The sequence below is a fragment of the Hypanus sabinus genome, chromosome 8, assembly GCF_030144855.1.
Source record: "Hypanus sabinus isolate sHypSab1 chromosome 8, sHypSab1.hap1, whole genome shotgun sequence".
NCBI lineage: Eukaryota > Metazoa > Chordata > Chondrichthyes > Myliobatiformes > Dasyatidae > Hypanus > Hypanus sabinus.
In genome coordinates this window covers 11,828,897-11,844,002 of record NC_082713.1, presented here as the reverse complement: position 1 = coordinate 11,844,002, position 15,106 = coordinate 11,828,897, and the positions used below count along the sequence as shown (strand labels likewise).

The 15,106-nt window shown below is 41.5% G+C and overlaps 1 protein-coding gene across 3 annotated transcripts in view; it reads right to left on the bottom strand.

The window, feature by feature from the left end:
- Positions 1-10,546, bottom strand: part of fmr1 (fragile X messenger ribonucleoprotein 1) — a 94,824-nt gene extending 84,278 nt beyond the window's left edge. For 2 of the 3 annotated variants that reach the window (XM_059976691.1, XM_059976690.1), the window contains exon 1: positions 10,400-10,546. In XM_059976691.1, coding sequence (XP_059832674.1) covers positions 10,400-10,459 — 60 coding nt within the window. In that variant the 5' untranslated portion in view covers positions 10,460-10,546. The remainder of the gene's footprint in view (positions 1-10,399) is intronic. The other variant, XM_059976689.1, reaches the window with a different exon arrangement.
- Between the last annotated feature and the right edge of the window lie 4,560 nt (positions 10,547-15,106).

The following is a 15,106-nucleotide window of genomic DNA, read 5'->3' as shown; positions in this document are numbered from 1 at the left end:
ATTATCCTCCGCAATTTCCGCCACCTTCAACAGGACCCCACCACTAAGGACATCTTTCCCTCGCTACCCCTCTCTGCTTTTCGCAGGGATCGTTCCCTCCGCGACTGCCTGGTCCACACGTCCCTCCCCCATAGATCTCCCACCTGGCACTTATCCCTGCAAGCGTAAGTGCTACACCTGTCCCTACTCCTCATCTCTTACCACCATTCAGGGCCCCAAACAGTCCTTCCAGGTGAAGCAACACTTCACTTGTGAGTCTGTTAGGGTAATCTATTGCATCCGGTGCTCCCAGTGCGGCCTCCTCTACATCGGCGGGACCCGACGCAGATTGGGGGACCGCTTCGTCCAGCACCTACGCTCCGTCCGCCACAAGAGACAGGATCTCCCGGTTGCCACTCACTTCAACTGTCCTTCGCATTCCCATTCGGATATGTCCATACATGGCCTTCTCTACTGCCATGATGAGGCCAAACTTCGGTTGGAGGAACAACATCTCATATACTGTCTGGGTAGTCTCCAGCACCTTGGTATGAACATCGAATTATCCAACTTCAGGTAATTCCCTACCTCTCCCTTCCCCCATCCCACCTTCATTCTGTCTTCTCTTCTAGCTGCCTATCACCTCTCTCATGACTGCCTTCTTCTACTACCCACAGTGCTTTCCCCATAGATTCCTTCTTCACCTCTCCTGCCTATCCCCTCCCCCACCCCTTGATCTTTCATCTGACTGGTTTTCCACCCTCCCCCCAACTTCTTTATAGGACCCCTGCCCCCTCCTTTAGTCCTGATGAAGGGTCTCGACCAAAACGTTGACTGCTTCTTTCAACGGATGCTGCCCGACCTGCTGAGTTCATCCAGCTTTTTTGTCCATCTTTAGTTAACATACCCCTATCCCGCCACCAATATCATAAAACAAAGGTTCAGCAGAGTTCAGCCAACCAGCTCGAGTCTGCTCCACCATTCTATCGCTGCTGAAAATTATTCTTATCCTCATTCTTCATCCTTCTCCCCATAACCTTTGACGCTCTGACTAATCAAGAACCTAACAATCTGCACTTCAAATATACCCTACGACTTGGCTGTCTCTGGAAATGAATTCCAAAGATTCACCACCCTCTGACTAAAGAAATTCTTCCTCTAGCAAGTACAGGCCAAGAGCCATCATATATTAACCCTTTCATTCCTGGGATTATTTTTGTGAACCTCTTCTGGGCTCTCTTCAATGCCAGCACAACCTTTCTTAGATGAGGGGCCCATACCTGTATAATAGGATAGGTCACTGAGCCACTAGCTAGAGTCCGAGAACACTGATCAAAAGATACTGAGTTCAAATCTCATCACAGCAGCTACAAAATTTAAATTCAAATAATTAAAACAAATTGTGGAAACAAAATATAATCAGGTAAGCTACTGAAATATTGGCAAAAACCTATCAGAGAAAGAAATTTACTCTCCTTATCAGTGTGCATACTATTTAATCTGGAACTACCTATGTGGTTAACTTTTCAGTACTTTCTCAATCCAGGGATAGGTGAGGAGGGCATAGTTGGGGGGGGGGGGGGTGCGAGGGGAGACCAACAAATGCTGGCACTGCCACTAACACACAAATCCTATAAACACCTATGAAAGCACTGATATCGTAGCAATTGTATCTTAACTCTTGTTTTAACAGTACAGATGACTCCCAATTTGTGGGAATTCCCAGAAAACAGACCAAGGTAAAAAAAAAGGATGTTAGTTATTTACTATCTTTGAATAACTTCCCTAAGTGCAAATTTGCTTCTGTAGCTTCTTTATCAGTGCAGTGATTTGTCTATTCTGTAAGGACAAATTTCCATTACCTGAATTGGCATAACACAGTGGTTGCCCTGATACAAGTGAATATATACCTGACGATTAACTGGTGATCTGCATCAGATTGGGAAAAAAAATTCAAACGCTAAGATAGGGCAGACATCCATATCGAAAGTTAACAAAATGGACTTACCCTTACTTCATGATGCACGATAGTGGTATGCTTGTATTTTACATCAGGTTTACTTGAATTGAGATTGCAGGCTGTATCACATTAGGAGATCTTCACTGTGGAAGACACTAGTAATGTGCCAAATGTTTTAGGGTATGAAAGAAGAGAAGTGAGTGAAGTTACTATTACATAGGAGAAGGTGCTCAAAAAGCTGGAAGACCTAAGGGTACATAAGCCACATCAGCCAGATGAACTGCATCCTAGGGTTCTGAAAGAGGCCGTGGTAGCGGTAGAGAGGCATTAGTAATGATCTTTCTAAAATCATTGGACTGGCATGGTGCCAGAGGAATGGATTCACTCCACTCTTTAAGAAAGGAAGAAGGCAGCAGAAAGGAAATTACAGATCAGTTAACCTGACCACAGTGGTTGGGAAGATGTTGCAATCAATTTGTAAGGATGAGGTTATGGAGTACTTGGTGACACAGGACAAGATAGGATAAAATCAGCATGGTTTCCTTAAGGGAAAATCCTGCCTGATGAACCTGTTGGAATTCATTGAGATTACAAGTAGGATAGATAAAGAGAATGCAGTGGATGTTGTACATTTGGACTTCCAGAAGGCCTTTGACAAGGTGCCATACATGAGGCTGCTTACCAAGTTAAGAGCCCCTGGTATTACAGGACAGTTATTGCCATGGTTAGAACATTGGCAGATTGGTAGGAGGCAATGAATGGAAATAAAAGGATCCTTTTCTGGTTGGCTTCCAGTGATGAGTGTTGTTCCATAGGCGTCAGTATTGGGACTGCTTTTTATGCTGTATGTTAATAATTTGGATGACAGAATTGATGGCTTTATGGTCAAATTTGCAGATGATATGAAGATTGGTGGAGGGGTAGGTAGTGTTGAGGAAACAGGTAGACTGCAGAAGGACTTAGATAGATTAGGAGAATGGGCAAGAGTGTGACAAATGAAATACATGTAGGAAAATTCATGGTCATGCACTTTAGTAGAAGAAATAAATTTTCTAAATGGGGAAAAAAATCCAAAATTCTAAGATCCAAAGGGTCTTGGGCATCCTTGCACAGAACAACCTAAAGGTCAATTTGCAGGTAGTTGGTGATGTGGAAAGAAAATGCAATGTTAGCATTTATTTCAGAGGTCTAGAATGCAAGAGCAGGGATGTGATGCTGATGCTTTATAAGGCACTGGTGATCCCTCAGCTGAGTACTGTAAACAGTTTTGGGCTCCTCATCTATGAAAACATATACTGGCATTGGAGAGGGTTAAGAGAAGGTACGCAGAGATGATTCTGAGAATGAAAGGGTTATCATACGAGGAACATTTGATAGCTCTGAGTCTGTGTTCGTTAGAATTTAGAAGGACGAGGAGGTATCTCATTGAAACCTTTCGAATGCTGAAAGGCCTAGACAGAGTAGATGTGGAAAGGATGTTTCCCATGGTGGGGAGTCTAGGACAAGAGGCCACAGCCTCAGGATAGAGGAGCGTCCATTTAAAACAGATGTGGAGAAATTTCTTTTGCTAGAGGGTGGTGAACTTGTGGAATTTATTACCACAGGCAGCTGTTGGGCCCAGGTCATTGAATTTATTTAAGACAGAGCTTGATAGGTTCTTGATTGGACCCAGCATCGAAGGTTACGGGAAGAAGGCTGAGAAGTGAGGCTGGTGGGGGGAGGATAAGATCGGCCGTGACTGAATGACAGAGCAGACTTGATAGCCAAATGGCCAAATGTCTTATGGTCTTAAGATATTGAACTTTAAAACATAGAACAGTACAGCAGAGCAACAGGCCCTTTGGCCAATGCTATGCAGAACCAAATAAATTAGATATCACATGGCCAAATAAACTAATCCCTTATGCCTACTTAATGTCAATATCCTTCCATTTTTCTCACATTCATATGCCTGTCTTAAAAGTCCTTAATGTATCTGCCTCTACCTCCCCAGGCAGTGCGTGCCTGGCATCCATCACTCTGTGAAAAAACACCTGTCTCTAACATCTCCTTTCAGATGACCTTCCCTTAACTTAAACACATGCCCCTGCTATTAGATATTTCAACTCTGGAGAAAAAAATACCATCCGCCCTGATGAAGGGCCTTAGCCTGAAATGTTAATTGTTTACTCTTTTCCATAGATGCTGCCTGGCCTGCTGAGCTCTTCCAGCATTTTGTGTGTGTTACTTGGATTTCCAGCGTCTGCAGATCTTCTTGTGTTTATGATTCTATTACTCTACTGTGATCTCTTCTAGGGATGCCTATCCTGAAGTTTAAATCTTCTCTTTGATGGGAATTCAGTGAGACCTGCTCACACTGCTCCCCCTTTGTGACCTCTGCTGCCTTCCAACTATTCCATCACATGCTTACGCTGACTCTCTAATGAGAAGGGCCTCAGCCCAAAATGACAATTGGTTACTCTTTTCCATAGATTCTGCCTGGCCTGCAGAGTTCCTCCAGCATTTTGTGTGTTGCTATCTGTCTACTCTAACTAAACATCAATCAGATCTCCCCTCAGCTTCTGATATCATTATAATATCAAGGCCACTGATTAGTGAATTTTGATATTAATAATGTCAGTTGTATGTTAACTGAAGGATGGATAAAATATTACTATCAATTTTTCTATATGTGGCAAATGATTGTGGGAAATTATAGAAAAGGCCCTGCATTAGATGCAGAAAATGGTAATTGCATGCAACCATCAGAGCCAGCCATCTGTCCAGAGTCACAAGCAAATGTTTGTCATTAGAACATATATTTTTTTACATCTGTGTCAGTTTTTGTTTCTTGTAGAACCCTGACAATAAAAACATTGCAATAAACAACAAAGAGAAGTCATTTTCCAGGTTTGCTGGTTAATATTTCTAAGTTATTTGGTTAATCTCAATTCACAAAGAAACTTAAGCCATTCCTTCAAAAAAAAAGAACTAATTGTTTTAATCTTAAAATAATTCTGGCTAGATTTTCATAGAAATAGGCCCTTTGGCCAACCATAAAACATCTATCTAAACTAATTCATTTACCAGAACCTGATCTACCACCTTCCAAGCCTTGGCAATTTAAGTGCTCATCCAGATTCTTTTTTAAATGCTGTTGCTAGAACCTGCCTCTGCCACCTTCTCAGGTAGTGCATTTTGGTTGGCAAGTATCCTCTGTAATTTTTATCCCCATATTCTACCCAGGAAAATATGATACATTTATTGTTAATTTTTATACTCTTTTCCCTTTTAATTAATTTGATCCGACAGCATTTTATCTAACAGTGATTTCTTATAATTTTTTTCCCTCATTTCCTTTCCTCTCCCACTTCCCTCTTCTATTCCCCACTTTGGACTCTTTACTACTTCCCCTCACCTGTCTATCACCATACGACCCTCTTGTATCAGATTCCTCCTTCTCTAGCACTTTACCTTTCCCACCTACTACCTTCTAGCTTGGTCTCCTTTTCCTTCCCTAACTTTTTATTCTGGCATCTTTCCCCTTCCTTTCCAGCAATGAAGGGTCTCAGCCTGAAATGTTAACAGTTTATTTATTTTCATAAATACATTTTGTCTGCATTGATCTTTTTAACTATTAAAAATGTTAGTTTTATCTCAGATTTTTTTGCACATCTTTTGCCTACCTTGTTACAATCAGCAAAAATGTTTCTCTGCAGAGTGAAATTCATATTTCTTAACCTTTCTCAGTATTCAGATCTGTTGCTGGGATCAGCCTTATGTGTCTGAATATATAGCTTATCTTTTACTAAAACAGCAGGCTAACACAACTTTCAACTTGGATTTTTTAGTCTCTGTGATCCCAAATATATTGACTTTTACAATTGTCTTCCTGAAGAGGCAGACGCTTCCCTCACTCACTGACACTTTAAAGTCTATTTCAAACTTTAGTTAAATCAACAGTAAAATTAAGTTAGATACTGCACAAAAGCTAAAATATTCCTTGTGTCATCTGGTGTTAAACCAGTCTCATTCTTCTGATTGACCACAATGCAGTTTCTCACATTTAACTATACTACAAGAGGTAATTGAACTAGGACAATAAATGAACCCAAAATTATAAATGAGCATTTTACACTGATAAGTGATATCAGTAGATTTTTCCTTCTACATAGCAGATTGTTGTTATCTGGAATGCAGTTTCCCACAGTATGATGGAAGCAAATTCTACCATAACTTTCCAAAATGTATTAGATAAATAGCCGAGTGACAACAACTGCAGGGCAGTAAAATTTAAGCTACTAGAGAGCTGGCACAGGCATAATAGATTAAACACACTCATGTGCTGCAGGGTTCCTTGAAATGTTGAGCAATGCTGTCCAGGGCCAGAAGCAAATGATCATCCAAAATCAAACGGTGTAACAATTTCTATTTTAAAAGTCATGTGACTCAGAAGGAATTTCATCAGTATAACATAGACTGCTGCTCTATGGCTGATACAAATTTGTCTGAAATTTGTTCCAAATATTTCCTCTAATGAGAAGTTACAAATTAACAGAAAACAAAGATCATACTGTAGGGAATAAACACTTCCAAGTATCTAAATACTTTTGTGTTTTCTTTCATTCAGAACTGCATATTTTTCTCTTATCAAAGTTCCAACAAAGTATCCGATTCTATTGAACATTGTTCTGTTAACTCATAGCTGCTTTTCCGTGAAAATTCTTAAAACTACTTTAGCACCTCTTTTCATTCAGTACTGTACTATGGACATATATACAGAAAGGTGCCGGAAAAAGGCCAGTATCATAATAAAGGATCCCCACTCCCATCAGCGAAGAGGATCCATCCCAGGACCATCAGACACAAAAAAAAGTTACACTTCCCAAGCAGTAAAGCTGATCAATACTGTACTGTACCTCTACCTACTAACCCACCCCCACACACCCCCAATCACCACTACTTTATCATTTCCTGTCAGTCACCATACAGAGACATTCTGTATTTTTGCATCACTTTGTGAACATACAATCTATGTATATAAGCTATCTTATGTATTTATATTTACTAAGTTTTTATTATTATTCTGTTCATCTTATTATGTGTCTTTTGTGCTGCATTGGATCCCAAGTAACAATTCTTTCTTTTCTTTTACACTTGTGTACTGGAAATGACATTAAGCAATCTGGAACTGATCACGCAATGCTCTAACACTTTGCATGTCCTACGATATTAGTATACTATACTTTCCCCAACTCTAAAATGCCTTTCATTTATTTTTGCTGTTAGTAATTTTATGTCTATTCCAATTTACGAAGCAGGGCATGCAATCTTTTCCACATGCAATACTTTCATGGAAGCTAAAAGGCACTCGCATTAACATGATGTCTTTCAAAGTCCTAGGACATCTCAGAATACTTCACAGCCAATAAATTACCTTCAAAGATTAGCCACTACTGTTTTGCAGCCAAGCGTGGCAAGCAATTTGCACACAACAAGGTCTCACAAACAGTAAGGGAGACAAAGACATTAACCTGTTTTGCTCATGTTGAGGCCCGAGTATCGTTCCAAATTCCATGTTCTTCAAACAATGCAATGGAAACTTTTACAGCAATCTGAACAGATAGATAGGCTTTGATTCAACACTGTATGCAAAAAAAATATCCAATAATGTGGCACTATCAACACTACACTAGAGTTTGTCAACAAAAAACAACTTTCATTTATAACAGAGGTGCTTAAAATAACAAAAGTTGATGCAGGTCCAAAGAAAAGCCTGACTAGATCAGAGGTTCCCAACCTTTTTTATGCATTGGACCAATACCATTGAGCAAGGGATCTGTGGACTCCAGGTTGGGAATCCCTAAGCTAGATAATCAAAAGTTTGATCAATAACAGGTTAAGAAGAGTTTGGAGAGAAAAGCAGAGAAAAAGGGACAGTATTCACTTCCAGAGTTTATACTCTCTGCAGCTTAAGTCAAAAAGACAAAGATAAAATGATTAAATTTGACCAGGATTAGAGGTCAGAAATGTCAAGAGGGTGTAGGATTGGAAATCAGTGACAGGAATTGATTAGCTCATGGAAGAAACTAAAAATATTAAGTTATAAAGCTTAAACTCTCACACATTAGGGTGCACATTCACAAGAAATTGGATAACATATGGATGTCAAAGGAGCACTTCCTTAGATCCATTGAAAGTTTTGGAAACACATTCCCAACATCTGCCATCTTTCATATTCATATTATTTGCCAAGGAATATAATGCCAAAGAACAATTCAAATTCTGATATACAAGAAAGTATAATCCAAACTACAGCACAATTTCAATTTTTCTGTTTTATTTCTATACAACCAATGGAGCCCTCATTAACACAATGAGCTAGGAATCAATGTGTTCAACCATCTACTTTGTAAAATAATTTAAAAGTTTTCAGGAAGTTAGAAAAACATTAACTCTGCTATGTATAGGCCTAAGCTTGGTTGCCAGAGGAGGAGGGATCGTCATGAGGCTCACAAGCCTCATCCTATTAAAGGCCCAGAACTACACAAACGGCAAAAGAAGCACTAAAGACCTCATGCCCGGGGAAGGAAGGGTTTCCACATAAAAGTCGTGTGATGAAAGAGGGAGCCATTATTGGCCCAGGATTCTGGTGAGCTGATGACAACAGCCTAAGGCCTATGCCAAGTAGGGGTGATAGGCTTAAGAAGTACAGAGATGAGCCCTTGAATTGCCATGGTAAGGAGAGCTACAGCCCAAGTGCTGATCAATGGATTTATATTAATAGGTGATGGGTGCTCAGCAAGGACATGGTAGAACAAAGGGCTTGTGGCTATGGTGTGTTACTAGACTCTTCTTCAACTATTTTTGGAAATAGAGTAAAAGATAATGACAGTAAAGAGAATTTACAAATGTTCATTTACAGTAGATTTGAGACACTCCACATTGTCATTAGGGATAAGAGAGCCAATTAAACTTGTAAGTCAATTCCATCAACACCATTTGGGCCCTATTATTACAGTATGCTGATTAAAGTATAAACTGCACTTCAATTTGAACAACCTGTCTGGAACAGAGGCTAAATAAATGTTAACAAGCAAAGGAGCTGAAGCCACATACTCAACGATCCAGGAACAGCTTCTTCCTCTCCATCATCAGAAGGGACATTGAACCCATGAACACTTCCTCAGTATATTCCCTCTCTCTTTTTACACTATTAATTCAACATACAGACACACACACTCACATATATATACACACACACACTTATTGTAAATTAGGTTTTTATGTACTACCACTGCAAAATGACAAATTGCACAGTATATGCAGTGATATTAAACCTGATTCTGAGATTCAACCTCCATAAACACAAAACCACCCTAGTCACTAAAAATTGCACAGCAACAGCCCTCTCCTGCCTCCCTTCCAAAAAAAATGTATTTACAGACAAGAATCCACAAAATACACTTAAAATTGCAGTGGAAACAAAATAAAGTGCTCCAAAATTGATTACTTAGTGAACAGTCTCTGAAGTTGATTCCTCTGATGGGTAGTTAGGTGAGGAATGCATCATTTACAATATTTAATTCCTAAATAAATTATATACACTTAAAAATCCCCTCAGGTATTTGTTCAAAAGAAACAACTCCATAGACTCATGGAGCACATTATACAGGCCCTTCAGCCCATCTACTCCATGCCAAACTATTATACTGCCTAGTCCCAAGGACCACAGCCCTTATATCGCTCCCATCCATGTTCCAATCCAAATCTCTCAAACGGTGAAAAAAACTCCCCACATTCCATTCTGTCTAGCCAATATTTCTTCATTATTGAACTTAGAGCGTAGAAAAAAAGTAAGTTTCAGTGTGGTCAGTAAAATATTACCCGATCTACACAACCTTTAATATTTGGTCAGGATTAAAAAGAAAAGGCAAGGCTACGCTCAACAATGTAAAGTATGAAGCGCTGTTTTTTTTTAAAAGGCCGTGTAAACTACACACAGACATGTCCCATGAGAACCAATTCACTGTATCACTGTGCCTGCACCCAATCTATCCGCTGATGAAAAGATGTTAAGCATTTCCCAGCATTGTTTTATTTCATTCCCTCTCAGGTGAACGTCTCCCTAACACACACACACAATGAGGAGGCGCCTGGGAACAGAGTGTAAACACAAAGGGGACTTGGGTCTTGAGATTGAGGGCCCGAGAGCCAGACGGAGGGTCGGTCTGTCAGGCGTTGTCAGCAAAATGGATGGGAGGGGGGAGTGTGATCTCTGGCACCCAGGGCAGATTATTGGTGAGGTGGGTTTAGGAGGGGGGTGGGAACAGAAAGAGAAGAGGCCCCGGGCCCGACCGCCCACAGAAAACATACTCGCGGCGAAGGAGGGCGGTGGGAAACGGGAGAGGGCTGGGCAAGTAGCGACAGGAGGAGGGGAGGTGTGAGTGGAAGGGACCCGTGAGAAGCGGCGGCGTCTACCTTGTAAAACGCTCCGTTCGAGCCGCGCACCTCCACCATCAAGTCCTCCATCTTGGCCATGCCAGGTGCACTCTGGGCCCGCGCGCTCCCGGCGCCGGGGACTCCGCGTTCCCGCGCACAACGCGTGGACCTTTGGAGCGACGCCGCGGCGCACGTGCACGGCGACAGTTGGGAAGACCCTTGCGACTGCGGTTTGCCGTTACCGCGCGCGAGATATTTTGAAATCAAGAAGTGTTTATTTCACATCAATATATACTAGCTTTTTTCTTTTAATTTGCTTCCCGCTGAGTGCGAGGCTTATATCCGGGTCCCACCTTCCACCAGGCGGAAGGAGATAAATAAATAATTAATCCAATTCCAATCGCACGCATACGCGCGCGTTCGCGAGTCCGGCCGGGAGGAAAAGCCGTAGGGCGGGATTCAGAGAGTGATTGATGTCCGGGTGAACCAACCGCCAAAGAGGTCTGCTTGCCTGCATTTTACCGACCAATCATACTGTAGAGGCTGGACACAGTGATTGATGTGCCGCTACGAATTGGTGGGCCTGCAGGTTGCCATGGTTTTAGGGCGGGGTTACTCATCGGCGGCGGAGTTGGATTCCCGCTCGTTCTATACTGAGGAGAATGAGGGATCGAATGTGAGTTGGTACTTCTGAGGAATATTTCATACGGAGTTTGTAATAATATCATAAAGCCTCACCAATTTTTAACCAATGTCCATAGAAGGCATCCTATCTGGATGTATAATGCATGTAATTTGTCCTGTCCGTGACCAAAATAAAGTGGAGTGATAAACACAAGAATTCTGCAGTGCTGTGAAGGGCCTCATCTCAGAACATCAACTGTACATTTTTCCATTGATGCTGCTTGGCCTGTTGAGTTCCTCAAGCATTCTGTGGGTGCTGCAGTCTTGAAGCCCGAAACGTGCCGCTTCCATAGGTGCTGCCTGCTTAGCCTGCTGAGTTCCTCCATCACGTGTGTATGCATTTTCTCGTTTGAAATTCTGCAGATGCTGGAAATCCAGAGCAACAGATCAAATGCTGGAGGAACTCAGCACGTCAGGCAGCATCTATGGAAAAGTATCAAGAGTGCTTATAAAGTATCTGGGCTCAAAACTTCGCTTATGCCTCTCTTTCAATGCTGCCTGACCTGCGGAGCTCCTCCAGAAACTAGAGTGCTTTGCGGACGAAGCTCCGTACATCACATGAAACAGACTCACCTCCACTAACTCTGTCACTGTCTCAGTAAGGCAGCCAGCGTAATCTACCCCACCCACATCAGACATTCTCACTTCCGACAGAAGATAGCTTCCTCCATTGTGCCTTCCTCTTAGTTCTCATTACTGTCAGCCATGTAAGTTCTGGGTGGAGATTCAAGAATACCATTGCACACAGATGTAGAAGGATTCTTCATTGTTGTTTCTGTAACAGTTTTGTTTGACCCTTCAGAGTTGTTAGTCCTGAGCTGAATCCCAAGCCTGGAAGTCTGGTGGACCACTCTTAGTCTGGCCTGGACCTTTTGACCTGTTTGCCATAGGTGACCCTAGCAAGAGCCTAAGCTTAGCTTTCTGGGTTAATGAGGCACGCAAGCCTTCAAACTACAGCAAGGTTGTGGTCCTCTTCGAGGTTAAAGGAACAACTCCTTATTTTATCCGTTGGCACACTGTAGAAAGTCCACTCTATCTATGCCTCTTATTATCTTATCAAGTTCAAGTTTAATTGTTATTCAACCACACACGTGAAGACAACCAAACTGTCTATCATGGGTAAAGGCCTCCCGACTAGAATCAGAATCAGGTTTATTATCACTGGCATTTAACACCATGGTCCTGAAAAAACATTGTCTCATTTTTACTATGTACTGTATCAGCAGTTATGGTCAAAATGACAATAAAAGTGACTTGACTTGATGTGACGTGAAATTTGTTAACTTAGCAGCAGTTCAGTGTAATACATAATCTAGCAGAGAGAAAAAATACAATCATAATAATAAAAAAATAAATAAACAAGTAAACCAATTACAATATACATATATTGAATAAATGTTTTAAAAATGTGCAAAAAAAGAAATACTGTATATTTTTTAAAAAAATTGAGGTAGTGTCCAAAGATTCAGTCCATTTAGGAATCGGATGGCAGAGGGGAAGAAGCTGTTCCTGAATCGCTGAGTGTGTGTCTTCAGGCTTCTGTACCTCCTACCTGATGGTAACAGTGAGAAACGGGCATGTCCTGAGTGCTGGAGGTCCTTAATAATGGACACTGCCTTTCTGAGACATCGCTCTCTGAAAATGTCCTGGGCACTTTATACTTTATGGAGCTGACAAGATTTACAACCTTCTGCAGCTTCTTTCAGTCCTGTGCAGTTATCCCTCCATACTAGGCAGTGATGCAGCCTGTCAGAATGCTCTACATGGTACAACTATAGAAGTTTTTGAGTGTATTTGTTGACATGCTAAATTTCTTCAAACTCCTAATGAGGTATAGCCACTGTCTTGCCGTCTTTATAACTACATCGATATGTTGGGACCAGGTTAGATCCTCAGAGATCTTGACAACTAGGAAGTTGAAGCTGCTAACTCTCTCCACTTCTGATCCCTCTATGAGGATTGGTATGTGTTCCTTCGTCTTATCCTTCCTGAAGTCCACAGTCTGCTCTTTCGTCTTACTGACGTTGAGAGCCAGGTTGTTGCTGCAGCACCACTCCACTAGTTGGCATATCTCACTCCTGTACACCCTCCCGTCATCACGTGAGATTCCTCCAACAATGGTTGTATCATCAGCAAATTTATAGATGGTATTTGAGCTATGGCTAGCCGCACAGTCATGTGTATATAGGGAGTACATCTACACAAACACTGTCATCAGAAAGCAGAATCCAAAAACAGGGACCCCCACCGTCCAGAGCATGCTCTCCTCTCACTGCTGCCATCAGGAGCCTCAGGACTCTCACTACCAGGTTCAGGAAGTTACTACCCCTCAACCATCTGGCTCTTGAACCAAAGGAGATAACTGCACCACATAGGGTGATCCATTGCAGACTAACTGTATAGACAATAACAGGTTGAAGTGTGTGAGTGCTTCACATTGTGACTAAGCTGTGTTTTGGCCTTTTTTAAAGCCTCTTCACAGTGATCTGTCCAATGCCAGTAGTGTTGATTTATTTAAAAGCTCATGAAGTGGTTTCAGCATGCTAGCTAGGTTAGGAATGAACTTTGTGTAGTTTGTTAGTAGTCCTAAGAAAGATCCTAATTGACTTAAATTCTGTGGTGATGGAGCCTTGACGATTGCCATCACCTTTGATGCCTTGTGAAACCCTGAGTTGATGATCACATGGCCCAAATATTCAATCAAACCCTCAGCCATATTCCTTGGGTTTTTGTAGTTTAGCATCAAGGTTTTATAGATGCTCAAACCCATTTTTCCCAGTATGATGAAGTTCAGATAGCTTCACACCTCTGTCAACCCACTCAGGATCTGATCCAAGCTTGCTGAAAATGTATGAGAGCCAAGGTGATGCCAAACAGAAGCCTTCAGTACCTGAACATTCCTTTGTAAGTTCCTGTGTCTCTAGTTCACATGGATCTGCAAGTATGCTTGACACAAGTTAGTCTTGTTAAATGTCCGTCCTCCAGCCATTCCTGCAACAAGGTCATTAATGAGGAGAAAGTTGTTTTGTTCAGCTATAAGAACCAGGTTAATGGTTACCTTGAAGTCTCCACAAAGCTTTAAGGACCTGTCCCTTTTTAGGACAGGAACCACTGGAGTTGCCCATTTACTTACACACACCCTTGTTCCAATACCTTACTCTGGACTAATTTTTCCAATTCAGCCTCTACCTTTGGTTTATGGAGCAGATCTTACCTTCATGCACTTGCCTCTTGTGTTAGGCTTAACAGCCAGTTTAACAGTGATTTATTTCATACTGCCCAGTTCTCTGTTGAATATTTTTGCATGTTTCTTCATTACCTGTTGTAGACCAATGCTCCCACCGATCAAATGCACTTTGTACCAGATGAGTCTGAGCCATTCCAAGCATGAGCGGCCCAGAAGCACTGGATAGCTCCCTTTAACAATGTACGGTGGAAGTTTATTTCTCTCTTCATTAAACTCTACTCCCCTCACTGGAACCACCCCAACAGTGTAAGTCTTTAAAGTCAACTTTGCTCCTTCTGGGGTGAAATGAGACAATGCACATTTTATTTTTACTTTTAGCGAGGTACGCACAATGATGTGGTGTAATGACATATACCATTCACATACTTTTACATATAACCTATAATGTAGTATTTAAACAACAAAGAATATTTAATCAAATAAGATAGTTCCAACATTAATCATATATAACATAGAACATAGAATAGTACAGCACAGTACAGCCCCTTCGGCCCACCTTTAACAATAGACAGTAGGTGCAGGAGTAGGCCATTCGGCCCTTCTAGCCAGCACCACCATTCACTGTGATCATGGCTGATCATAGACAATCAGTACCCTGTTCCTGCCCTCTCTCCATATCCCTTGATCCCTCTATCTATAAGAGCTCTAACAGAACTATTAAATACGCAACAAATCTTAGAGAGGCTCATTCATGTAAGAAAATACTGGGCCTTTTAGGAGGGAAGGATTAGACTGATCGTGGAACAGGTTTACATAGGTCAGCACATCATGGGCCAAAGGGTTTACACTGTGTTGTAATTTTCTATATTCTATTA